Source organism: Talaromyces stipitatus, genomic scaffold, assembly GCF_000003125.1.
Source record: "Talaromyces stipitatus ATCC 10500 scf_1105507295541 genomic scaffold, whole genome shotgun sequence".
NCBI classification, from domain to species: domain Eukaryota; kingdom Fungi; phylum Ascomycota; class Eurotiomycetes; order Eurotiales; family Trichocomaceae; genus Talaromyces; species Talaromyces stipitatus.
The window spans coordinates 292045-316157 of NW_002990115.1; the positions used below are offsets into that span (position 1 = coordinate 292045).

At 46.5% G+C, this 24113-nt stretch overlaps 9 protein-coding genes across 9 annotated transcripts, besides 1 other annotated feature; 5 read left to right on the forward strand and 4 right to left on the reverse strand.

Moving 5' to 3' along the window:
- The first annotated feature begins 136 nt into the window (after positions 1-136).
- Positions 137-162: a sequence feature (AT_rich).
- A 600-nt stretch (positions 163-762) lies between these two features.
- On the reverse strand, positions 763-2904 carry TSTA_024400 (MFS lactose permease, putative; the record flags this gene model as incomplete). Its single annotated transcript, XM_002479505.1, has 5 exons — positions 763-1155; positions 1212-2387; positions 2448-2598; positions 2669-2738; positions 2797-2904. The coding sequence occupies 5 exons, from the start codon at positions 2902-2904 to the stop codon at positions 1017-1019; spliced, it is 1644 nt and encodes a 547-aa protein (XP_002479550.1). The 3' UTR covers positions 763-1016.
- Positions 2905-4211: 1307 nt separating this feature from the next.
- Positions 4212-6291, reverse strand: TSTA_024410 (DnaJ domain protein). Its single transcript, XM_002479506.1, has 5 exons — positions 6088-6291; positions 5979-6022; positions 5788-5881; positions 4699-5729; positions 4212-4645 (listed from the first exon to the last, which is right to left on the reverse strand). Exons 1-5 carry the CDS (start codon positions 6191-6193, stop codon positions 4484-4486), a joined length of 1437 nt encoding a protein of 478 aa, XP_002479551.1. The 5' UTR covers positions 6194-6291; the 3' UTR covers positions 4212-4483.
- A 440-nt stretch (positions 6292-6731) lies between these two features.
- Positions 6732-8911, forward strand: TSTA_024420 (farnesyl-diphosphate farnesyltransferase, putative). Its single transcript, XM_002479507.1, has 4 exons — positions 6732-6850; positions 6911-7970; positions 8021-8203; positions 8255-8911. The coding sequence occupies exons 1-4, from the start codon at positions 6783-6785 to the stop codon at positions 8357-8359; spliced, it is 1416 nt and encodes a 471-aa protein (XP_002479552.1). The 5' UTR covers positions 6732-6782; the 3' UTR covers positions 8360-8911.
- A 545-nt stretch (positions 8912-9456) lies between these two features.
- On the forward strand, positions 9457-10101 carry TSTA_024430 (uncharacterized protein; the record flags this gene model as incomplete). Its single annotated transcript, XM_002479508.1, has 2 exons — positions 9457-9610; positions 9673-10101. Exons 1-2 carry the CDS (start codon positions 9476-9478, stop codon positions 10099-10101), a joined length of 564 nt encoding a protein of 187 aa, XP_002479553.1. The 5' UTR covers positions 9457-9475.
- A 408-nt stretch (positions 10102-10509) lies between these two features.
- TSTA_024440 (DNA-directed polymerase kappa, putative) lies at positions 10510-12715 on the forward strand (the record flags this gene model as incomplete). The annotated part of the gene is made up of 2 exons (XM_002479509.1): positions 10510-10662; positions 10715-12715. The coding sequence occupies 2 exons, from the start codon at positions 10510-10512 to the stop codon at positions 12524-12526; spliced, it is 1965 nt and encodes a 654-aa protein (XP_002479554.1). The 3' UTR covers positions 12527-12715.
- Positions 12716-13292: 577 nt separating this feature from the next.
- Positions 13293-14858, forward strand: TSTA_024450 (uncharacterized protein; the record flags this gene model as incomplete). Its single annotated transcript, XM_002479510.1, has 5 exons — positions 13293-13524; positions 13593-13719; positions 13790-13974; positions 14024-14164; positions 14446-14858. The coding sequence occupies 5 exons, from the start codon at positions 13293-13295 to the stop codon at positions 14856-14858; spliced, it is 1098 nt and encodes a 365-aa protein (XP_002479555.1).
- A 395-nt stretch (positions 14859-15253) lies between these two features.
- Positions 15254-17464, reverse strand: TSTA_024460 (ferric-chelate reductase, putative; the record flags this gene model as incomplete). Its single annotated transcript, XM_002479511.1, has 6 exons — positions 15254-16319; positions 16386-16484; positions 16542-16799; positions 16851-16962; positions 17031-17284; positions 17355-17464. 6 exons carry the CDS (start codon positions 17462-17464, stop codon positions 15254-15256), a joined length of 1899 nt encoding a protein of 632 aa, XP_002479556.1.
- A 1213-nt stretch (positions 17465-18677) lies between these two features.
- Positions 18678-20525, reverse strand: TSTA_024470 (uncharacterized protein; the record flags this gene model as incomplete). The annotated part of the gene is made up of 2 exons (XM_002479512.1): positions 18678-20134; positions 20213-20525. 2 exons carry the CDS (start codon positions 20523-20525, stop codon positions 18678-18680), a joined length of 1770 nt encoding a protein of 589 aa, XP_002479557.1.
- Positions 20526-21140: 615 nt separating this feature from the next.
- Positions 21141-23734, forward strand: TSTA_024480 (DNA damage response protein RcaA; the record flags this gene model as incomplete). The annotated part of the gene is made up of 5 exons (XM_002479513.1): positions 21141-21177; positions 21229-21291; positions 21356-21435; positions 21486-21637; positions 21698-23734. 5 exons carry the CDS (start codon positions 21141-21143, stop codon positions 23598-23600), a joined length of 2235 nt encoding a protein of 744 aa, XP_002479558.1. The 3' UTR covers positions 23601-23734.
- Between the last annotated feature and the right edge of the window lie 379 nt (positions 23735-24113).

The following is a 24113-nucleotide window of genomic DNA, read 5'->3' on the forward strand; positions in this document are numbered from 1 at the left end:
ACCGAGGAATTTGAACTTGTTACATCAGCGCCCCTGAGAGAATGTTGCTGTGAAATCATGTTTTACTTTACCATGTACATGTAGCAACTCGCAGATCAGATCGAGAAGATTACTCTAACAGTTAGTAAAGCTGAGGAAAATAATTTTTTTTTTTTTTTTTTTGATTGTTGAAGGAAGTAAAAGTTGCAGTCGCCAGCAGCTAGAGGGTGAATGAGGCCGGGATATTCAGGCACCAAAACAGCCCACCCTCAACGAGGAATGCGTCACGAGGAAAACAACCCTTCGACTGCATTTGATCAATCACAAAGCAGATCTCTTGATCTATTGACTAGTCTAGATGCGGCGGTTGATGCTGTACGATTTCTTGGAAGAAATACCTTTGCACTATAGATTATCAGCACGCCAACTGAATAGCACCCTATTTGTGTATCGAGTGCTTTAGTGAGAGAACGACTTATCCCGAACGATACGATGTACTTGCATACTTTATGACGCGGGTTACTAGCTGAGTTTTCGTTATTCGCGAACTTGGAACAAACCAGCCTTGGAGCAATAAGACGCTAGACAAACCTTGCCCTAAAAAAGTCAGAATTGCCTATTTCGGCAACTTCCCTCCACGGCATTATGCCCTGAGCCACTGCCAATCAGAAGCAAGCATTGAAAGCCCTAAATTACCCTGTAATCCTGTAGCCCTAGTATTTGGAATAAGAATGGAAACGGGGTGCGCAGTGTATAAGTAGGATTATGTGGCGCAATCAGTATGCAAAGAAAAAAGTATTATTATGTCCACTTCCTCGGTATATATGCATACTTGCTTAGCTCATCAGCTCTCACATAAAATTAACTAGAAATGCCCGGTCAATACTAGCAAACCAATGTCCAGAATCACGTCCTAGCAAACAAGTAGACTCGATATGAAGACATAATAACAAAGGCCTCCCTTCACCTAGAAGAAAAAGGGGTGTTGGTCTTAAATGCGAGATTGGTGATAAACATAGGAGATAAATTGACTGCCTTTAAGCGTCAACCACCTTCTCAGTAACGACACCGTTGCTTCGGACCAGAACCTTGTCGACTTTAAGAGAGGCCTTGACCGGATTAGGTTGGTTGTAAACCCACTCGAGTTCTTCCAGGGAACGGCCCTGGGATTCAACACTAATTCGGAAATGTTAGAGCATTGATATGATTATAAGAAAGAAAGGGACACTCACCAGAAGAAATACCACAAGGCAGTTTCGACAAAGTCCCAGCCCACAAAGACCCAGACATAGTTGTACTTAATATTGCCGAGAGCAATCGGTGAGGCGTACAAGTTGATGAAACCAAAGACGTTGACCACCAAGCCGTACATAGCCAAACCTCTGGCACGGAGACGAGTGTCGAGAGCTTCGGCTGGAATGACACCTTGTAGCGGGGTATATGCGAAAGAGTAAGCCATATTGAAGAGGAAGAAGAAAGCGAGAGCGCCCTGTGCAAGCGAAGTATTGGTAATAACAGTGCCTACGGTCGCCTTAGCGAGAGCGTTTTGCAGAGCGGCGTTGATCATCAGCATGCAAGCAGTAACAAAGGTACCGTAAACAAGCACCTTTCGACGCGGCATGCGATCAGTGAGGGACATGGCAGTCAGAGCACCGGTGGCGGAGACGACTTGGTTCACCACCGTGAAGCCTAGTTGCTGGAAACTAGAGGTGTAGCCTAAGAGATCGTAGATGGATGTGTTATAGTAGCCGAGACCATTTCCTGAAAATTGGCCAAAGACACCCATCATGACAGTTTGCGCAATGCGCCATCGGCTGTTATGGGTGGAGAACAGTGGGCGCCAGTCCCAAATGGCTTTGTTATACAAGGCGTCCTGGCGAAGGTTTTCCTTGATTTCTTCCACCTCTAGCATTACTAGAGGAGCATGACGGTCACCATTACCGTGGTATGTAGCCAAGATCTCTATGGCTTTCTCGTTCTCGTCCTTGGCCATCAGATGGCGAGGTGACTCCGGCATGAAGAAGACGGAGACAATGACAATGAGGCAGGTGGTACACTGTAGGATCAAGGGGACTCTCCAAGAGTAATCACTGTTGATATATTGACAGCCGTAGGTAACGAAAGCCGCAGGAATGGAACCTCCGAACCAACCACAGTTATAGAAGCCCACCGCACGGCCACGCCAATGTGGTGGAGCAATCTCGACGGCGTAGGCTGGAGCTGCAACAGTCATGAACATGATTCCGGCGCCTAGGACAAAACGGCCGGTGATGAATTGGCCCACGGTGTTGGCAGTTGAAGTGAGGATAGCACCGACGATGATGATGACACCGCCGCAGAACATGCCTACGCGACGGCCGAATCTGTCACTGACAAACGGAGCGAAGGGAAAAGCTGCGATGGAACCACTATATTCATTCATATGAGGATACAACCCTCAAACCTCTGTCTTGGTGTGTAGAACTCACATGCTGTACAATGCATTGAGGAGCGAGACTCTCTGACCGGTGAGCCCGGAGTCAAACTTGTTTTTGAATGCAGGCATGGCTACGATGGAGCTCATGAGCGAGCCATCGTAGCCATTTGCGCAAGAACAACAGAAACAGACTGCAATGAAGCCTATTAAAATGACCAGTTTTAGCATATCTCCACTGCCCATCAGGGTATTGATCAGGCAAACAAAACTCACAGTAGAGCCGGATAGAAGCTTTACTCCATCGCGGAAGGGGAGTTTCTTTGATAGCAGCGAATAACTCGGCCTTTGATCATATGAGGTCAATAGACTGTTTCTTTCCCATTTTTTGAGATAGGACTTACGCTGTGGACCTCCTTGGCTTGGACATCCTCGCCCACTGCGGGCTTTTCAGGGAGACTGGTAACATGCTCAGAGACCGCCTCAACGGCATGTTCCTCGACTTTCGACATGGCTTGGAATAGACGCGATGGTCTTCTCCGAAATCAATGTTTCTCGTTACTGCGCTCTCTTTGACGAGATCGTGAGACAGATAAGCACAGGGAATATCAACGAGAGCGTGATAGAGCAGAGGGGGTGTCAATAGGTGCAGTGAAGGGCTTCATATTTATATTCCACTGCCAGCATGTCTCCAGATTCAATTAGTTTCAATAAAAAAAATTACTTTCCCCGCAAATCCATCTCCAGACATGGAGCTGTGCATGTCTCCTGGTTTGCGTTAGTCAGGTCATGGTGGAGGCTTTCCTGAGGGAGCGTCGCGGAATGTCGGCATGAACTTCATCCCCCGTGTTACTCTAAATAGCGCTGCATTGAGTGGCGGAATCGCTCGAGTCAATGCAAGCTTAGACAGCTCGCGACCCAACACAAAGGATAATCTTTCGGGCCCTGGGGATTGGGTCGATGGATGGATAGATCGAACCCTAAATGCGGGGAGTTCGCCAACCGTCCGCGAACTTCGAGAACTCTCTCTACACCGGTATGGAAAAAGCCTCCAATACGCACTCGGTACATATCCCCCATATAGCTAGCTTCACGTGAACTAGGAGCATGCATTCTGTATCCACTTCAGTCTTCGGCAAGTGTCTCGCCAGTGGTAATGATTGGAGTGAAAAGAATCTGGCATGCTGGCTCATAAATTAGAAAATAGTGCTCATTTTATAGAGCTTGCGGTAGAGTGATCACCTAGCTGGTATGCAGCTTACTATTAGTCGGGCATCTTGTGAGCTTTTACCTTGGCGCATACTCATATTGCTTGATAAGTCCAGGTAGCATGTCAAATGGCCTACCTCCTAACTGGTCATACAACCTTGGGCGACTCTGCATGTGTCTCCCATGCCAACTGGTTAGATCTCAAGCCGAGAAGCTGGGGGCAATTCGAGGCTGGGGCGTAAAGCAAGGACAGCGGTTGGATATGAATTTCTCTTTTTCATTTTCAAGTTTCTCGACCCCCGTAAGTATAGATTAGGCATGGTGTAATTACAGCAATCTTTACCTTGATTTCGTGAGAATAGTATGTTTCGGGAGGGTCTGCAAGCTCCGGAGATTTTCGTCTTCCCCAGTAAAAATATGCCGACTCCAGACTTCGGAGCAACATATGACGGCGGGGCCGCTGTCTAGGATGCATAATAGTCACCACTAGTTCGCTCTGTTTTAATCTATCAAGTAGTTGGAGGACATGACTGGTTATGCAATATACATGGCGGCAATCTACAACCTTTAGTAGGACTGCCACTCATTGGTTCTCGAGACGACTGAATCCATTACATGAATCATGAGCGAGAGATGTCTATGTACATATGAAAATCTCTCAATCATATATTGAGCGAAACAATACTATCTATATTGATATAAACATGGTGCGAAATAAGCAAGCAGCATGCCATCATTAAGGTCAGAGGAAACTTATCCGAACGGGCAATGGATATCTGTGTAAAGAAACGGGGAAAGGAATACACGGGGCTGGATTCATATCGACATAAGTTGCGCAAATATTTCAAAATCCGGTATCAACACAGGCCGCCCAAGTGGCGTTTAGGTTGTCGAGGTTGGTTGCTCTTCGACGCGGTCGGGGCTCTTGGAAGCTTTGTGCTCCTTTTTCTTCTTTTTATCATCCTTGCTCTTTTTAGTGGCGGCTTCAGCCATGAGTTGCTCAAAGGCTAGATAGTCGCCCTCTTCGTCGGGATCGCGTGCAGCCTGATCATGGATGTTAGTAAAGCTCGGAGATCATAATGACAAAATAGACTAACCTTTTGGTAGATGTTTCCAGCAAGAACTAAAGCATGTGCCCGCTCTATTCGCTTCTCCAACTTCACAGATTTATCTCCCAGAACTTTATCGCAGACGTCCCGTAGCACCGACTGAATCTCGAATTTACTTCCTCTCCAGGCGGCTGCGAGGATTTTTCCGGTGACCTTTCTCTCGTACTCGGCTTTCTTCTCATCAGTCCAGTCAGCGCCACCTTTCTCCTCCAATTTCGCCATTTCCTCCATCGTCATTTGAGCGTCGATTGCCGTAGAGATGGTTCCCCATGTCTCCTTGGCCAATGTTCCTTTGTCCTTGAGACGAGAGAAAAAGCCTGAAATGCCCAAAAACTTTTGGGATTTCAGGAACGAAGTAGCCTTTTGTACGTAGGTCTGCCCAATAGCATGGAGAATTTCCAGCCCAAAAGACTCCATTTTCAGGTTCTCCACTTCAAGACGAATCTTTTCTTCGAAAGCGTGTGTGACTTCTGGACCTTTGTCTGTCTCAGTCCAAACACTGATGCGATCAATAAGCTTGCGCGCGAGAGTGTCGACCCGCTCCTGGCGTGCTTTACGTCGCTCTTCTTCATATTGAGCTAACCGTTCTTGTTGTTCTCGACTCAGTCCGCCCTTCTTCTTTTCCTTTTTGCGTAGCTCCTTCTCTTCAGCGGTGAGACCAGCAGCTTCCATTCTAGCCTCTTCCTCTGATTTATCCATGATCGCCTGTTGACCCCAGTTGCGCCGTGGTGTACTTGTCCCGGAATTGTTACTCGACTCCGGAGCCGGCGTTGTGGTCGCGGTAGCTGATGCAGCCGAGGCCGCGGATGGTGCGGATGCCGCAGGTGTCGACTCGTGTTTTATCTCTTCGTCGTGTATATGTAATTTCTCTTCGGCGGACGCGGCCAATTCCTCTTCTTCCATTTGCTGCATAGTGATGTCCATGGTGGTGGTGAGGTCTTTCATCAGCGAGATTTCTCCGATGAGGTCCACGAAAGCTTCACCACCGAATATCATGGTAAAGAACTGTGCCGGATCCTCTGTTAAATGTTAGTCTACCTAGTTTTGACTATCAATATACTTCACAAAACATCATACCGAAGCCTCCGCCAGGGACGGCCTGGTCCTTGCCGAACTTGTCATATTGTTTTCGCAATTCATCGTTACTAAGGACTTGGTATGCTTCTCCGATCTGAATAGATATAGTTTATTAGTTTCTGACTTCAAGCATCCTATATTCGCTAGTTCTGCGTCGCGGGTTATGGCAAAGCTGTGAGGCTGATGCGTACCGCTTGGAACCGGGCATGCGCAGTTTCATCTCCTGGGTTCTTGTCTGGAGCCAAAGTCAGTAAATGTTATCTTGGCATGGGTATTTCCCTAGATCTGCCGATATTATACCTGGATGAGTGGTGATAGCAAGTTTCCTATATGCCTTTTTGATCTCTAGCTCGGTGGCCGTTGGCGGCACTCCGAGTGCATCATAGTAGGTGGTGTCCACAACCATGGTAAATCAGCTCCGATGATGTGTTTGAAAGAAACAAATGGGATCAAGAATAGTGCTAAATTCCAAAGCACAAGTAGACGAATAAAGAAGTGTAAGAGTCAAAGGCTGAATGGCCTTTGTCCAACCTGGCGATATCAGCCGATGACAATTGAATTGTTTCTGGAGTGCTGAGGTCATGTTTTTCCTCCCCGCCATGTTTGCACTGTTTGCCAGGTGTCGAGGTGTCGAGGCGCCAAGGCGTCAAGGCGGCGATAAATGCGTTTAGGCACTCAATCTTCGCCGGGCCGGCAGTTCTTCCGTGCTTTCCCCAGTCCCTTTTTCCCCTTTTTACGTACTCACTCTTCGTCCCGGCCGAATTTTCGCTTAACCAACTTCTTCCTCCTCTTCTTATCTTCTTCCTTCCCATGCTCTTCTTCACTCCTTACGCTTTCGGGTGATGGGGTTGTTTATAATTTCCTTGCTTTAATCTTCATTCTCAATTTCAGAGGCCTCTTAAATTAATTTCACCACTTTTTCCATTGCGTGGTCTTTAGAGTTGTTGTATTCGTTGGAGTGCTGGAACACGAGATTACAACGCGTAACCGCCAACATGGGTTTACTGTGGAATATCGCCTACTATACCTTCCATCCTTCAGAGCTCAGATCCATTGTTCAGTGGTATGTTGACAGAAACTCGATACAATGCTGCATTGCAATCTAATCTCACTGAATCTGTAGGAAAGTATGGCACAACCCTCCACACGAACGGGATACCTCTAAGGATCCTGAAACGCTGAAGAAATGCCTCTATCTTCTGGACCTGACGAGCAGAAGCTTTTCAGCCGTCATAAAAGAGCTTCACCCCGAGCTACTCGTTGCTGTCGCCGTCTTTTATCTAGTTTTACGTGGACTAGATACCATTGAAGATGATACATCAGTGCCACTTGACGTCAAGGAGCCGCTGTTGCGAGACTTCAAGAACATCATCGAGAAGGACGGGTGGACCTGGAATGGTAACCGTCCCGAAGAAAAAGATCGCCAGGTCCTGGTCGAATTCGATAATGTGATCGCTGAGTATAAGAAATTGAAACCAGCATATCGCGCAATTATCAAGGACATGACTGATAAGATGGGCAATGGCATGGCTGACTTTGTCCGAAAGGCCGAAACTGAGGGCATCAGCGTAAAGACCAACGAAGAATACGATCTTTATTGTTACTATGTGGCCGGCCTCGTTGGAGATGGTTTAACACAGTTGTTCGTCGAAGCACAGTTTGGCAACCCTGGATTGCTATCACGGCCCAACTTACACAAGTCGATGGGTCTGTTCTTGCAAAAGACAAATATTATCCGTGATATTCGAGAGGACCATGATGACCAGAGACATTTCTGGCCCCAAGAAATCTGGTCCAAGCACGTCGAGAAATTTGAAGATCTTTTCGACCCCCGCTGTAAAGAAGCCGCTCTTAACTGCAGTTCAGAAATGGTTTTGAATGCTCTCGAGCACGTTGATGAGTGTCTTTTCTATCTCGCCGGCCTTCGTGAACAGAGTGTCTTCAACTTCTGTGCTATTCCACAGGCAATGGCTATTGCAACCTTAGAGCTCTGCTTCCGGAATTATTCCATGTTTGAGCGTAACATCAAGATCAAGAAAGGTGATGCTTGCCGCTTGATGTTTGAATCGACGCAGAATCTGCGTGTACTGTGTGAGACGTTCCGCACCTACGCTCGCAGAATTCACCAGAAGAACACCCCCAAGGACCCTAACTTTGTGAAGATTAGCATCGCATGTGGCAGTGTAAGTGATATTCATCTGAACATTAGTGGGAAATGCTAACATGGGAGCAGATTGAGAAATTCGTTGAGACGCTTTTCCCATCACAGACTGCCGAGCAGGCCAAACTTAAGCTATCTGGTCAACCCACGGAAGAAGATGAGAAGAAGAAGCAACACGACAAGGAATCATGGGAAGAAATCAAGATGATGATGGTAATAATGGGTAGTATTATTACTGTTATCACAGTCATATTGGTACGTATATATATCCTCCTGTGTGTCTAAGCATTACCTGACATTGCTTAGGTTGGAGCGGCTTGGTTCCTAGGCGCGCGATTCGATCTAGCCTGGGCAGATCTGAGAAAGGGCAATTTTCGACCGGCGAATAAGATCGAGCATTCGGAGTTATAACATCACGATCGATATATGTTTCCCAGACCTGCTTTTACTTTCACTTCCGCAGGGACGGCTGTGTTTTGACGACTATGTATGGGTACACCTAACGTAATAATACTAACAACTACAGCATCAGCTACAATGTACTGATACCTTTTGTTCTTTCCAATTAATCACTTTCAGTCAGGTTCCTTTTAAGGAATAGCACGGATGTCAAATTGCGATTCAGCCTTTCCATGGCTGCAGTTGTGCCGAAGAAGTGCTTACATTGACTTAATTATTCGAGGACGTACTAGATGTTTGTCTGATCTACTTTAGTGTGGGCGGTGACAAACATCCATTGAGGAACCGAGACATGCTGTAAACATTATATAGAAATTAAAGCACAGTATCCAGGAGCAGACCGGTGCTCAGATGTTGAGTAATCAATTTAATCAGTCAATTTTACCTAGGTCCCATTCTTGCTTTCATATTTATATTCAATCAACATCTGGTTAATTCGTTGCGTGGTACTTAGGCGGTGCTTTGCCGAGCGATTTCTAATTTCATGCCTATAATAAAAATCCTAGTTAGATAACCCCTTAAAAAATTCGTGTATCTCGTTTTTGACGCTTTTCCCAGTTCTTAGCGCGAAATGTTGAAGGTGAGACAGCTCTTAGGGCTGCTTATCAATAAGATTTAATATTTTAGTAATCCTCGATTCATGGCATCGGGATCGGGACGGCAGCAGTACCGACCCATCTTCTAGCATTAATCTTGGAACTATAAAACCCTTATTTTCATGAATCAATATCATCGCCTACCTAAAGAAGACATTGTCTTAATCAGCGTATTTTGACGTTACAAGCATTTTACGAAGCGTAAGCGTGCCTTGCTGTGGGTCCTTGGGGATTTACTCTTTCTAAAAATTTGCCCCTTTAGGCAAAGGTGTTCACCTTGCTTGACGAGCGTATAATGCGCCTCGCCTTCTGTTCATCGAACTTGCGGTTTACTATTTCATTACGTCTGCGTACCGAGAACACAGGTCCTGTATACAGTGCCCGATTTTGTGGACAAGTTGATCAAAGATTTTCCACTGCAACTTACACCAAACCGATCGCCGGAAGCTATCATAAGGGAGGCAATAGCAACATGGCTGATCGATGTGATACAAAAGGTGCAGAAGAAGCAGCCACTGTACAGGGAACTGAAGAGAAGGTGCTTCCTAAGCTCACACCGGCTGAGTTTCGGGTCTATAACCGTTTGGCCGAGCACATGGATTATTTTGTAGGTATTCACTATATTCACTATTTTCGCGCATGAGACCAAAAATAGCTGATTCTCCATAGCACAATCACTTCCGTCATAGCTGGAATGAGCTTTATGAAGCATGTTGCAACAACAGACGACCATCAGGTGTCTCAATTCGACAGTTTCTTAACATGGGCACGGATTTCTTATCACAATTGAACTTTCATCACAGCATCGAAGAACAGAGTATTTTCCCGATACTAGCGAAGAAAATGCCCGAGTTTAAGAGGGAAGTTCATCTACTCAAACAACACAAAGAGATCCACAAGGGGATGGATAGGATGGAGGATTATTTGATGGACTGCAAGTCTGGGGAAAAGGAGTTGAGGTTGGACGAGATGAAGAAGGTTATGGACTCTTTTGGGAAGGTGTTGTGGGATCATCTGGAGGATGAGGTTAAGACTCTTGGGGCGGAGAATATGAGGAAATATTGGTCTCCTGATGAGATGAGGAGATTACCTATGTGAAGATGATTTAGATGGTGTGTATAGAGAATAAGAAAGGCCCTCGCTAGAGAGATTTTCCTGAGATACCTAGGTAGAGTGCAGCTGTCACGACCGCGCGAGCTAGTAATTTCCAAGGCTCTCTTGGAACCACCTAGGCAACCTTGAAATGATCCATGGATAATCTTCTACTGTTCACCTGGAATCCTGCCTGTTCTTTAAGTAAATACCAAATACGCAAATTTCATTGCAAAAATGGGTTCGGTATAATACCACACTAATCCAAAAATCTCCTAGTGCTGTATTATTGGTAACATAAGCGCAGGCATCAACGGGCCGTCGTCGCGATAATTTGTCATTTTCATGGGACGCGATGCCAAATGTCCAAAATTATCGTTTCATCAAAGACATCATGCAGTCCATTAGGTAAACATGGAAAATGTTGGAGATAGCACGAGCCCTCCTCCAACTGAGCGGGTGGAAGAGTCCGATCCCTCGCCCTCACAAGAACACAAGTCTCTCAAATTCTCATTGCTTGGACCTTCTTTATTGAAGGCTGGACAAGACGCGGTTGACCAACGCAAAGTAAGTTAACAATCAGCCTTATTGGATCGCGGATTCTACTAAAACTTGACAGGTTTCCGAAATAATCTATAATGCCTCCAAGGGCTCAAAATTCTTCAATCATGAAGAAGCCAGAGATAAAATTCTCACGGAGAAAATCGAGCAGATTCTAGCCCATAAGGCTCGTCTGGAAAAGCTAAACTTGTCGGCAGATCTTCGACGCACAGATGAATACATCGCTGAACTCGAACTTAGTCGGGACCTATCTCAGACTGTAGTTCATGTTGATTGTGATGCCTTCTTTGCTGCCGTCGAGGAATTGGACCGGCCCGAATTGAAGCATTTGCCTTTTGCGGTGGGCAAGGGCGTTCTCACGACGTGCAACTACGTTGCTCGAAAATTCGGCTGTCGTAGTGGAATGGCTGGATTTGTGGCAAAGAAGTTATGCCCCGATTTGATCTGTATTCCGCAAAACTACGAAAAGTATAGTGCTAAAGCGGAGGAAATCCGTGCAATTTTCGCTCAATATGATCCATGTTTCGAAAGTGCTTCGATCGACGAGGCGTACCTCAATATCACAGCTTATTGTGATGAAAACAATATGGACCCGCAAGAGGCCGTTCAACAAATGCGTGCGAGGATCGCGGAAGAGACCAAAATCACCGTCTCAGCGGGCATTGCTACCAATACTAAGCTTGCTAAAATTGCTTCAAATCAGAATAAGCCGAATGGACAGTACTTCATCCCGAGTGAGCGTGAAGCTATTATGTCGTTTGTCAAGGACCTGCCGGTTCGCAAAGTCAACGGCATTGGTCGCGTCTTTGAACGCGAATTAAGAGCAGTAGGCATCGAAACGTGCGGTCAAATATATCCGCAAAGAGCTTTACTAAAGAGACTATTTGGAGGAAAAGCTTTCCAATTCTTGATGCAGTGTTACCTCGGTCTAGGAAGGACCAAAATACAGCCTGCAGAGGATTATGAACGCAAAAGTGTGGGGACTGAAAGCACGTTTGCAGAAATAAGTGACCCAGACGCTATTCGAGTTAAACTTCGATGGGCGGCAGATGAACTTGCAAAGGATCTTGCACGAACGCAGTTCAAAGGACGGACGCTGGTCCTGAAGGTCAAGTTGCATACGTTTGAGGTGTATACTCGACAAGTAGCGCCTCCTAAAGCCGTCTGGCTTGCGGATGACTTATATACCTACTCATTGCCGATCTTGGCTAAGTTGCAAAAAGAAATACCAAATATGAGACTACGATTACTAGGGTTGAGATGCACACATCTTGTCAGCACGAAGAAAGTTGGGCTTGATTTCTTTGGGTTTCAGTCTATTCCGAAGCCGTCGCTCAATACTGCCATTACTGGTGAGAGCACAGAAGATGTTGATGCTGGACCGTCAAATGAATCCGGAGATCAGCTTCATAGGAGCGACGCACAATCCGCCACGGAGCAAGAATTCGAAGACGCTGCGCGCCAGGAAAGGGAAGACGACATGGAAGTTCTAGAACAACTCAGTCAAGGGTATCCTGACAATTCAATAACGTCCTTGCCCTACGTACCCCCTACAAACGATACCGCTACCAAATCAGAACTTCCTCCCGAACGAGCACCGGCTCAGCATTGGACCTGTCCCATCTGTTCTCGACCACAAGTGGCCGATGATAAAAAATTCAATGAACATGTCGATTACTGTTTATCAAAAGAAACGATTAAAGAAGCCGTCCAGATTTCTTCGTCTTCTCCCTCAATGGCCGTTGAGTCTGAGTATTCTTCTAAAACCCCATCCAATTTTGCGAACGCCTGGAGTAAAGAGCAATACTCGAGAAAGAGGAAGACAACCTCGGAGACAGATCCACGACAGAAGAGGTTATTTTTCTCATAGAATGTCGTCTATTGTGGTTTTACGCATTGCGCTCGGCTCATACATGCATATACATGTCTTGTACATAGATTTATTATCTATTTCTGATGCAACCGTGGCACTTAACGTTCAAAATAGGCGTTCAAGCCTTGGAAGACATACTATGAGACTCGCAGAAAAGAAGTACCAACTCTTGCTTTGTTTTTCCTCACACTTCACGAGGCCGTCTTCACTGTCGTATCGATTATGAGATTTTCTTCTAAACTAGTGCGTACCCCGCATCTGATATCGGCCAATTTAGTTGAAGATTCGGGTCCCAATTGCAGATCAGCTCCAGCGGGTAGTCCTCTCGATACTTACCATCGACCTTAAGAGGTTGGTACATTAAATCAGAATGTGCTAAGTCTCTGCAACCCTCTGAAACATAGCTTGCAAGTTGCCTATTCGGGCATTTATACGGGTACATATGATCAGTGGCCCCACGCTTCAAATTGTTCATAGGGAAGAAGGAATCTTGTCCTGCTACTGGGTTTTGTCTCTTAATACATGATGAGACTGAAAGGACTACTTTACATTTCGTGGTTATTGGGAGCTAAGATATCTGTTTCCCCTGTTGTGGCAAGGGAGTCGGGGTTGCAGCGAAGCTCGAGTGAGTGTGGAATACCTCAACTTGTATGGAGCTTATAGCTGAGCATCTTGAGACAAATATCCTCCTACTCTCGAAATATCGAATTTAGTGCTTACCTCGAAGTGGTTCGGAGGCAGCGATTATGTGCAGGTCATTGAGATGACCGTCACCAACAGTAACGACCAGAATTATCTCACAGTGGCTGATACCCTGGTCGTCTCAACGAGTTCAAGGAGTTCAAATTATGTTGATCTGGTTGTCCCGGGCAATCTGACTCGTCTCGCGCCGGGTCAGAGTGCCATTGTACAAGTTAAAGTAAAAAATAAAGCTGGAGTTGCAGCAGACACTTTGTGTACTGTGGACATTGTTGCCACGTACGGTCAAGCATACGGTGATACTCAGGCAGCCACAGCCACGTCAACCGGCAATTGCGGATTTGGAGATATGAAGCGTCAGCAGACAGCTTGAACAATCACTGGAATCCAGATTGGTACAATAACGTGAAATCTGGCATCTTCATCCATTGGGGGCCTTACTCGGCACCGGCTTATGGAAGCGTTGCCCCAAATGAAGACTATGCAGAATGGTACAAATCCAGTTCGTCTTTGTTTTGTTGCCCAATCTTGGCTCATTTCTTCTCCTTCTCTATGATATAGGTATTGGATGCGCCAGCATCAGCCATCCTACAAGACCCAAATAAATCAGTACCATTTGGAAATATACGGTGAAAATTTTATCTGCGATGATTTTATGAGCAATTTCACCGGCGCGGCGTGGGATCCAAAGGAGTGGATGAATTTGATTGCAGATTCTGGAACACATTACTTTGCGCTAGTCACAAGTAAGTGTCGGATATGCAAAGACATGAATTGGTACTCAGTAATGAGAAGAACATCATAACGGATTCGCTCTTTTTGATTTCCTATTAATGTTAGCATGTGGTCTTCCATCCATTATGGTCCAAAAAGAGACTTCATTGGAGAACCACTTGCAAAAACTAAAAAATATTATCCTGGAATTCGTCGTGGGGTGTTCTATATTTATTTCCTTTTCCGGTTTCCCAAATTTAGACGGCAAATGAGTTGACAGATTGTAAGTATCTACTTCAGTCTCCCTGCTTTGTACGATCCGAGAATGGACAATACTAGCAAAAAGTAGGTACACCATAAACTCGCCGACTGTTGTTCGCACGTGGGAGTCTAACCGAGGAATGGACCCTTTGTCCTTTGGGTACAACTACCAAACCCCCGATAGCGTGTATCTCACCGGTAATGATATATGATATAATTCAGTTACTGGTGGATATAGTCAGTACGAATAGCAACTTCCTGCTCGATATTGGACCCATGCACAACGGCTCCATTCCAGGAATTATGCAAACAGGTCTTCGCGACGCTGGCGCCTGGCTTCGAACGCATGACGAAGGCATCTTATGACACTAGGTATTGGAGCGTAACTCCCGGCACGGGTCAAATACGTTACACGACAACGGCAGACGCTTTTTGTATTCATTATATGGGTGCTCCGCCTCTGTTGATTCCAATTTCTGACCCTGTACCCTGGCTACCGGGAGATACGGTGACGGTGCTGGGCGGTAATAAGAATGATACCATCGTTCCGGTCACAAAATCTGACGACGTACTCAACTTGACTCTTACGGAAGACATTGTTCAAGCCGACACGTATGTATGGTCATTCAAGCTTTCGTACACTAGTGACAGGTGATTGCGATGTGTGATTTGTCTGTATCTTAGGAGGAATGGCACAGACTAGCTCTGAATGAAACGGGTTTCATATCGTTGTGCTGAAATCATTAATTGGTAGCTTTAAGTACTCAATGTATGCAGCCAAAGACCCCTATTTAAACAAACTTATTCTTGGTGTCCGAAGTGGAGACTTCAGATTGAACACATACGACGAGGAGCAGCTGAAAATAAAACCGTGTAGGGACCAAAACTTTGAAGGCTACGATGTCAGAATTCTTATGTTAGGCATACAGTCGTCTGTACGGGGTAGGTTGTCCTCCATGCGGAGTAAAGAATCGACTCGACTCTATGCCAAAGAATTTCTCCAGGGCCCTTGCCAAAGCTATCACATGCCTTGAAGTGAAATTTATTCTCTTACGCCCACGAAAAGTGTTCCATATGCAAGTAAACGCCTTCGAAACTTGGATTATTCACGAGACGTAGGTTCTCCTTTGCCACAGCGTTACGCACATCATTCTGCATCGTGTGAGGCCCGCAGACGAAAACGCCCAATGACTGTCTAGCCTCTGCCACCTTTGCAGCCTCTTCCTGAATGATCAGTGGTAATGGTGGTCGGCTGTGTTGTTCTTGAATTAAAAGGTTACATGTCATGCGTTCCCCCTTTTCGTTATCTTTCTGTGTAGTGGTATCTCCCACTATCTGAAGAGACACGGCATTCTCTTGGTCCGCAAGTACTCCTGGCGAGTATGAGTCCCTCTTCGTTTCACTGGTCACGTAAACTTGTAAATCAAGGTCAAGCGATGAATGCTCTAGTGAGTGCTGTGATAGGATCTCGCCAACACGTCTCTGAAACCAGACACTTGTGGCAGACTCTCTCGTCGCTAGAACCACACGCATTGACAGAGTTGATACCAAGCTTTGCGGGTCACCGCTGGTATTCTTCTCTTCATCAGAAGCTTCCATATTCGGGATGTTCGTCTTGTTCGCCATGGAAAGGTAATGTCTACAGAATTGCTCAATGAAAGGTAGACTCCATCCGGCTCCCGAACCACCTGTAATAACAATGACGTGGTCACTGTTGTAGAATTTCTGACGATCAATTCCTCCGTAAGGACCATCAATAAGTACGGGGGCTGAGACACTCGCTTGCTTCGTAGCATAATTGTAAAGTTTCGCGGTGAAGCCGCCTTGGTGACGGATGTAGAATGTAAGATTGGACTGCTCATGTGGTGATACCGAGGGAAGTGAGCAGATCGTGAATGGGTGGGATGTGAGAGCGTGGATACCAAAGCTGGGGAAGCGCAGAAAACAGTGCTGTCCAGGCACCCATTCAAAGTTTGCAGGGATCGTAATACGAGTGAAGCCGTTGTCTTCGATAACAATTTGCGCCTTCTGACCGATCCCATACTCAAAGAAAGTTCGAAGCCACGAGTAGAGTAGGCATGGAATGTATACTGCCGCTGTTGCTATGAAGTAGTCCCTGTCAATATGTCAGTAACTTTGATACCGTATGTGTCTAAGTGAACAATTGAGCTATCTAGCGCACCATGATGTGAGTCTAAAATTGCAATGCCAGAAAAAGATCAACATGAACACGATGACTGCAAAGATATGTGCTGCTTTAAAGAACTCGTAACCAAGGTTCCTAATTTATGAAGTCAGTCATGTAGCCTGGGTCTGCTTTGATTAAAAACTCGCCCACCGGAAGAAACTGAAAGATGCAAAGGTTAACCATGCTTGAAGTACCAATGCAACTATGCCAGTCCAGTAGACTAGAGTGTTACTTTCGGTAATCTGGTGCACCATGTCAGCATTCCGGATATGGTAGACAATGAATGAAAACGTATGCATTAGTGCGAGGATAAAGAAGGCATAGGAGATCCATCGATGGAATACTTGGAGTTTCTCATGAGGGACACCCGTAAGCAGGGTGATCCAGTTCGCCTTGCTAGCGGTAGCGCTGAGGTGCATCATTATTAGTTGTCAACATGAGCTTTGGTATTCAACGTACAAAACAAAAGGCATGCACGCCAGAGCCAGCCATCCAGATCTGGTACCGAGCGCTGGAGAGTTTCCCCAGTTCAAGTTCGGCCAGTAATAGGGCTTGGGAGCCAAATCCATGCCTGTGACACATACATAACATGAACCAGTGTAACTCATCGTGGGAAGGGAAATTGAGGGTGCAACGCACAGAAAAAGTAAGTGGTGCCGATACTTGCCAGCATCAAGAGTCCCACAGAGGGTGAGCTCCATCGGAATTTCTTCACGTAGAACCCACGATAAGACAGGTAACGAACTGCCGCAATTATCCTCCTCCATATCGGAAGACCTCGACCTATGCGGTAGCTAAGAGTCCGTGATATGACACGAGCAATGATGAATATGCCGATAGTGCACATGAAGAATGCCACCGTTGGCAATGCAAATACGTGATCGGCTTCATACCTAGTGCAACTTGGTCAGATTTTATTGCACATCCTGAGAAAGCCGTTACTAGAAGAGAGTCTCTCCTTACCAGTAGTGCCAACGTTGATAATAATACTCGCATTCTTCTGGCGTGATATCCTCACAGTTGAATTTACGACTCGAGTGCAGTTGCACTGGTTGACTCAACCAAGCGGCCATATTGGTCAGCTTTGCCCACGGGTACCTGTCTTTTTTCCTTAACCGGTGTGAAGATCATTCTAGTTGGGAGCGGCAGAAGGCCGTACATAAATGTCTTATATCTATGTGGTCTTCACTAGACAAGTTGCAAGCCCACTTGGACTAAGGACACGAAATATTAACCGTCATCCATATCCAACTCATATTAGAACCGTAAATTCGGAATTTCCCATGAGGAGGCCTTTTTTTGAATTAGACTAGTCAAATTCTGTTTTCGGGGGAGTTACCATGGCTGATAGCGCAGTTGAGTGTCTTTCTAGACCGAGACGAGCACAATTGAGTTAATTAATAACGATCTTGGTTGTATTAGTAAAAGACGCTTATGCCGGTGCAGTGGGCTATAGATCTGTTTGGTATGGACGAAGGAAAGTAGTGGATGAGGGTTGTTTGCTAAATTGCCTTCTCTACTTAGGTAAGTGTCTGTAGGTAGTTGCTTTACTTAGGGCTTAACTCGGGATGTTTGAGACCTCAAACCACCATATTTGATGTACTTAGTTTTGCCTAGACAGCGCCCTGTTGAAAATAGCTTGTGTTATATTTGCCCTTCATGCGATGATTTGTTCTATTCCACGTCTTTATTGCGTCTTCTTGGGTGAGGACTGTGTTTTCTTGGTAGTAATGCAAGAGTTGGTAGTGGACGCTTTGTGAACCAAGATATGTCCTAATCTGAAGCTGGAACATTTTGATCTGGGATCCATTCCAATTGTCACTAGAGCCTCGCGGGGCTTCTTGGTACTGTAGATTCTAGATGTTATAGGTACATATACAAAATCAAAAGCAGACCTCTTTTTTTCTCCATTTCTATATTCATAGTCCACATATTATGCCTGTTCAGGGGGTATCATACAAAACAAAATGGGAATAGTAATGGCAAGATGAGAAATGATAGGAAGGAGTGGTGGTGATGGTGGCGCTCAAGGTATCATATAGCTATAAGATTGAAAACACGAACGACAAGGACAAGGAAAAGAAGACGCTGAGATGAATCGCGCACTATGCTCGTGTGAAGTTTACTAAGTCAGTAGTGGAAGAGAAGAATGAAGGATATAATGCTTGCTTAGAAGAAACAAAAGAAAAGAAGCTGGCGAAGGAGAGCAGAAGGGATCCATGCCATCGAATGGGAATGAAAGGAAATAGAAATGAAGGTTGAGGTCCAGTCTTAGTGTTCTCAGTCTTATGACTCGAGATGTAAATCCGCTGTTTCTTCAAGAACATCATCGATAGCGTCGAGAGCGCTAAACTCAAAATCTTGCTGGACTACTGCTGCAGGGCTCAAGAGACCACGACCTCGATCGAGCTCCTCTCCGAGTTCATCTGGGTCCAAGACACGCCCACCAATTTCCACATCGCTGACATGGACGTTATATTCCAAGGCCCTTTTGCCCTCTTTGATGAGCTCTTCAGTCCAACCGATGCATCGCTTCAGGCTTTGATTGAGCTTTTGGCTGTCAATTAGCAATTCATGATGTTTGGCGAGATCGAGCATGAATTGCTTTTCGTCATCAACGCGGTGATGGGAGTCGTGTTCTGCGGAACTGTTAGGACTAACGGTTCCGTCTCCTAGAGAATCTTGGTCGCTATCATCCGATAGTTCATCATTCGAGTATGTGGAAGAAAGCTCGCTGATATCTCCAGTTTCACTAACGACTGAAAGTCCTCCGCCAGAGGTAGACCGCAGGGAGGTCGTAATAGATAAACGACCAGATCGGCTGAGACGCCGATATCTACGCAGCTCCGCGTTTTGTTTCCGTAATTCACGTTCAAGCGTGCGATTGATAGCTAAAAGAGAAGAGTTGCTGATTTCGAGGTCGAGAACCTTGCGTGCTGTGCGCGCGTTTGTAGCATCTTCACCAAATGCATTCGGTTCCAGTTTTATGGGACTTTGAGGTACAGTATACGGTTGATCTTTGTGGTCGGTGAGTTGGATGAGAGGGTTCGAAGTAATAAGAGGGCTATTGGAGACTGGGGGAGAAGGACTACTCAATGGCTCAGGAAGAAAGGGCGAAGATGATGTCGACGTAACACGGCGAGTTGCCACACGTGGAGAGGGAATGGTCGTCGTAGAGTCAACACTGCACGACTTCCGGTGTGTAGGAAATTGGGGCGTCCGGGTAAGTCCGGGGGAGGGATGTTCAGCGGATGTTGGTGGCCTGGATCCAGACATCTCTTCGATGTTGGGGCTTGGTTGAAGACTGCTTTCCGCAGATGATCGAGAATTGGAGTCAACTAGCTGCGCAGCCCGTAGTCTCGGTGAGAGCACTACCGGGCTTTTCGGGCCTACAGGAAGACGAGAGGATCCTGTTGAACGCCGCTTTGTTGGTATGCCTCGACTAGAGTCGTCTGTGTGACTGTCCTGGTCATGCGAGCCATCGGCATAGAAAAATGTTGGCGTCTGTGCTGTTTTCGAGTACGTACGAGGTCGTGCTTCAGCTTCATTAGATCCAGAGGAACGAGCTTCGTCGGCATGGAAGAATTTTGATGAGGTCGAATTCAGTACTTCAGATGAGGAGGTAGGGCGGGACAACGTCCTCGATCCCGTTCCATCAATATTCAGGCCCCTCGATACTGTCGACTTAGATGTCTCTGACCTCGGATAACCGCGAACAGGACTCCTTTCAGTTCGAATGTAGCCTGGGGTAACAGGAAGAGTGGGCCGAGATGTGTGATGTGTAGCCGTCGACGCTGAAATGTCTGGGGAAGAAATGTGACCATCTCTACGACTTGTCCGGGGCCCGGATCGTGGAGTTATATTGGTTCCGAGATACGAAGGGTCGGGAGTCGCAACATTTTCGCGTGGCGATGGGATGGGTGATATTTCTGACTTTTTTGGTGTTTGGTTGGTTCCGAGATGTGCCAGGCGAGGAGTCAATGGTAGCGAGGATTTGGTAGTCGGTCTGAAGGTTGAGCTGAGCGTAGGCGTAAACGGTTTGGTGGGGATGGTACTGTTATGTTTATCTGAATTCGCGGAAGGAGTAGGCATGGCGGGTCGAGTGACTGGTGAGCGGCGAAATTGATCGCGCATTATGGCATTGACCAAGCGTATATACCAATGCCAGCATGACGACTCAATAATAGAGTCGAATCTTCAGTTTGTGAAAGCCCATGCGTTGCTGAGGGATATTTAAAGTAGCGGAGCGGAGTGATTAAGGAGTCGAAAAGTGAGGGTCTCTTCATGACGGAATCGGATAACCTTGAAAACATCATCCCACATCCGGTTAGCGCCGGGGGAACTCGACAAACACGTGAAATGTCCCTCGTGATTGGCCAGTTGGGGGTGTTTCATACGGTCTCACTGATATTTAAAGGTCATGTGGCTGAATAGAATCAGAATCTACAGGAGAATAACCACTAGTCATCCCATGTAATCCTAAATAGAATCAATTGTTGTTAGTGATGAGTGGGGGTTGCAGACTTACCCGCATCACAGGGGATGAGCGCCTAAAGCTAGGCGCCAATGGGCAGTCCCTAGCGCCCAGGCGATGCCTCTCTTTAAGGCTGAAGCACTTAATGACATGACGGTTAAGATCACGTGATCACGTGTCACGATTTGTTATCAGCTTCCAACATCCGATAAACATCCTTTTTGCCAGAACATCGGACTGACCATTCTTCATCATCGTCTCTTTGGGTGGCTGATATGTGGGTGCTCGAGTCGGATGGTGATCTTCTCGGAGGTATGTCAGAAATGATTGTCTAGTCATGAACAGTCGCTAGACGACCGACAGGTAAACGTGTCTGGCTGAAGCCCGGAAAGAAATATCTCTTTGGCCGCATCAAGCAAGAAGGAGGTAAGATTTGAAGTTTGCGGGTTCTGTCCAACTGAGTTGCTGTGAGCTAAGTCACTGCTGCTAGTCCGTCATGTCATCCAACATCAGTCCATATCTAGAAAGCATCTGGTGATTGAGGTTTCGCCAGTACAACCTGGCGATGGAGTACGCCGCTCACACATATAGAACCAGGCGCTTGACTAACCCAAATCTAGGCGCATGTACACAAGAAGTCCAAACTCACAGTCACCGACCAAGGATCAAAATGTGGAACGACTATCGACGGTGTTCAAATCAGGGGTTCAAGCTCAGTCCTGACGGAGGATGAACATGCAATTCAGTTGGGACGTTATCCACCAGCACTAAAGTGAGATAACCCCACCTTCAAATAATTACTTTGTTAACTTTGACCTCTGTTCTATTTCAGGATAAAATGGCAGCCCATCGTACTCAGTTTCTCCTTCTCGTCGAAAGAGCTCAAAGCGAAAGATCCCCTCGGCCCAGTGCGAAACCGACTCGAAGAACTTGACATAAAAACTATAATTCCCTACGTCGAAAAAACCACACATGTGGTACAGAACAAGAGGAATACTGCCAAAGGGTTACAGGCTTTGATCAATGCTAAATATATCGTCAGTGATTCATACCTCGACGCCCTTGTATACGCCGCTACTCCAGGTGACTTGGAGGCCACGGAATCACTCTCGCCACTAGAAATTGATTTTGACGCCAATTGGCCTGATACCAATCAATATCTTCCTCCGGCCGGCAAGGAACCCGTACAGAGACCAGCCGAAGCCTTCGCTCCGAATCCAGACAGAATTAGGGTCTTCGAGGGGTATACATTTGTCTTCTGTGACCCTGCACAGTTCGAAAATTTATCGCAACCAATCAACAATGGCCATGGAAAATCCTTACTTTTCAATGTACGGAATGGGGAGACCACTGCAGAGGAGTTGCTGCAATTTATCCAGAATGCCGGAGGTGAAAAAAGCTTCGAGGGTCTGTCAGACCGCGAAGTAGGAGTCGTCTTAGTACGATTTAGAGCCAAAGGATATGAGAATTGGTCCATTGAATTAGGCAACCAGGTTGCGCTGAGGATGGACCAGCGCGTCATCGAGCAAAGCGAGTTTCTCGATGCAATTCTCAATGTCGATGCCACATCACTATGTCGCCCATTACCTCGTGAAGAGTCGTCTGCTCTCCCCGAACCGCCGAAACGAGGGAGTGCTCGGCAACGTGTGGTGGAGGATGCCCCGGTCCCAGAAACTGATTCATCTCAAGGAATTGTTACTCAACAAGAGGACACCACCGTAGTAGAGCAGACACAGACCCAAAGCAAACGGTCAGCTCGGTCACAAAGCCGGCCTTTCGTCAGTAGGATGAAGAACTTTGATGACGGCTTCGACATGGAAACCGTGCCGCTTTACCACTCAGATGCCATCGATGCCGAAGAAGAGAGAATGGAGCAATCACCAGACAAATCGAAGAGACCATCGCAACAACAATCTGCACCAACAATGAGGGAGGAGGAACAGGACGAAGATGATGACATGGCTGGACTTCTTCCGGGGGCAAGCGCAATGAAGCGGCGCAGAGTGGAGAGCGGCTCACACACACTCCGTGAACAGGCAGCAAAGGAGGAGGCGCCCAAACCGAAGCGACAGAAAGTTGATGTTATCGCAGCAGCCCGTCGTCATCGCGAAGAAGAGGAAGCTGCCGCGCAAGAACGAAAGCAACAGGCTGAAACCACTTTTCAAGAAGATATTGAAGGAATGACCATTGAGGATATGAAGAAACTTGTTATTGTTGAAGAATTCGAAGTTCCTATGCGGGAAAAGGAACCAGTGACAGTTAATGCGACTGATAGGTGGGATGAGCGCTGGAATGGCCGCAAGAATTTCAAGAAGTTCCGCCGAAAAGGCGACCGCTCAGCCGCCAGATCTCGCATACAGGCTGTCATTGTACCTTTGGACGAAGTCAAGCGCAAGGAGTACGGCGTTGGTGATCGTTACTGGGAGGGTAACGAGCGAGCAGACAGTCCGGAGCCCATCTTCAGGCGCACGAGTCAGCAACAGTCCACTCAGAAATCTTCAAGCCGTACAGGAAGTCAGGCTTCTCTGGCCTTTTCAGAGGAACTAGCCACAGCGTCTTCCGTCAACCGCGTACGGTCCGAAGTCTCGCATAGCTCTGCGACCGCGACAACACAAACGAGTCAGCGCGCGGGTCAGAAGAGAACGAGAGAGAGTCGACCGAAGAGCGACGACGAAGAAGGCCACAGCGATGACGGTGAAGAGCTCCGATTCAAATTCCGCAGGAGGCGAAAGTAGAGTAGATGCATCCACTGGCTTCTCAGCTGGTATGAGAAGTAACCATGTATATTTCAACTAGACCTGTAACTTAGTAGTAGTATCATACAAATAATTAAGCAATTAGCCAACCGGGGCTGGGCGGGCGCCAAGTGAAACTATTGCCCTTATTGGTCTCCACCTCCAAATTTAATGCGATGTTCCTTCCCGGCTTTCCTCCTCTCCTCTTCTCCTGCCCAACCGACTTGATCAAGGGACTCAACGACTATCTATCGACTCACGAATTATATTTCTTTTCCTAGAATATTACTCGTTTCTCCTACTCATATTCAGTGATGGCTTTGTTGCAAGTTACCTCATAGAACGCAATCTGTCTACCCAATATACCGCGATTCCGTCACTCCGATCAGCTTATCGGCATTAGTCCACGTATCTCCACCACATACGACCACAGTTCTCGCACGTTATACGGCAAATGCCACTGATTTCACACCTAATGCAAACTACCCAACGTTATTGATAAGTCCTCTGAAA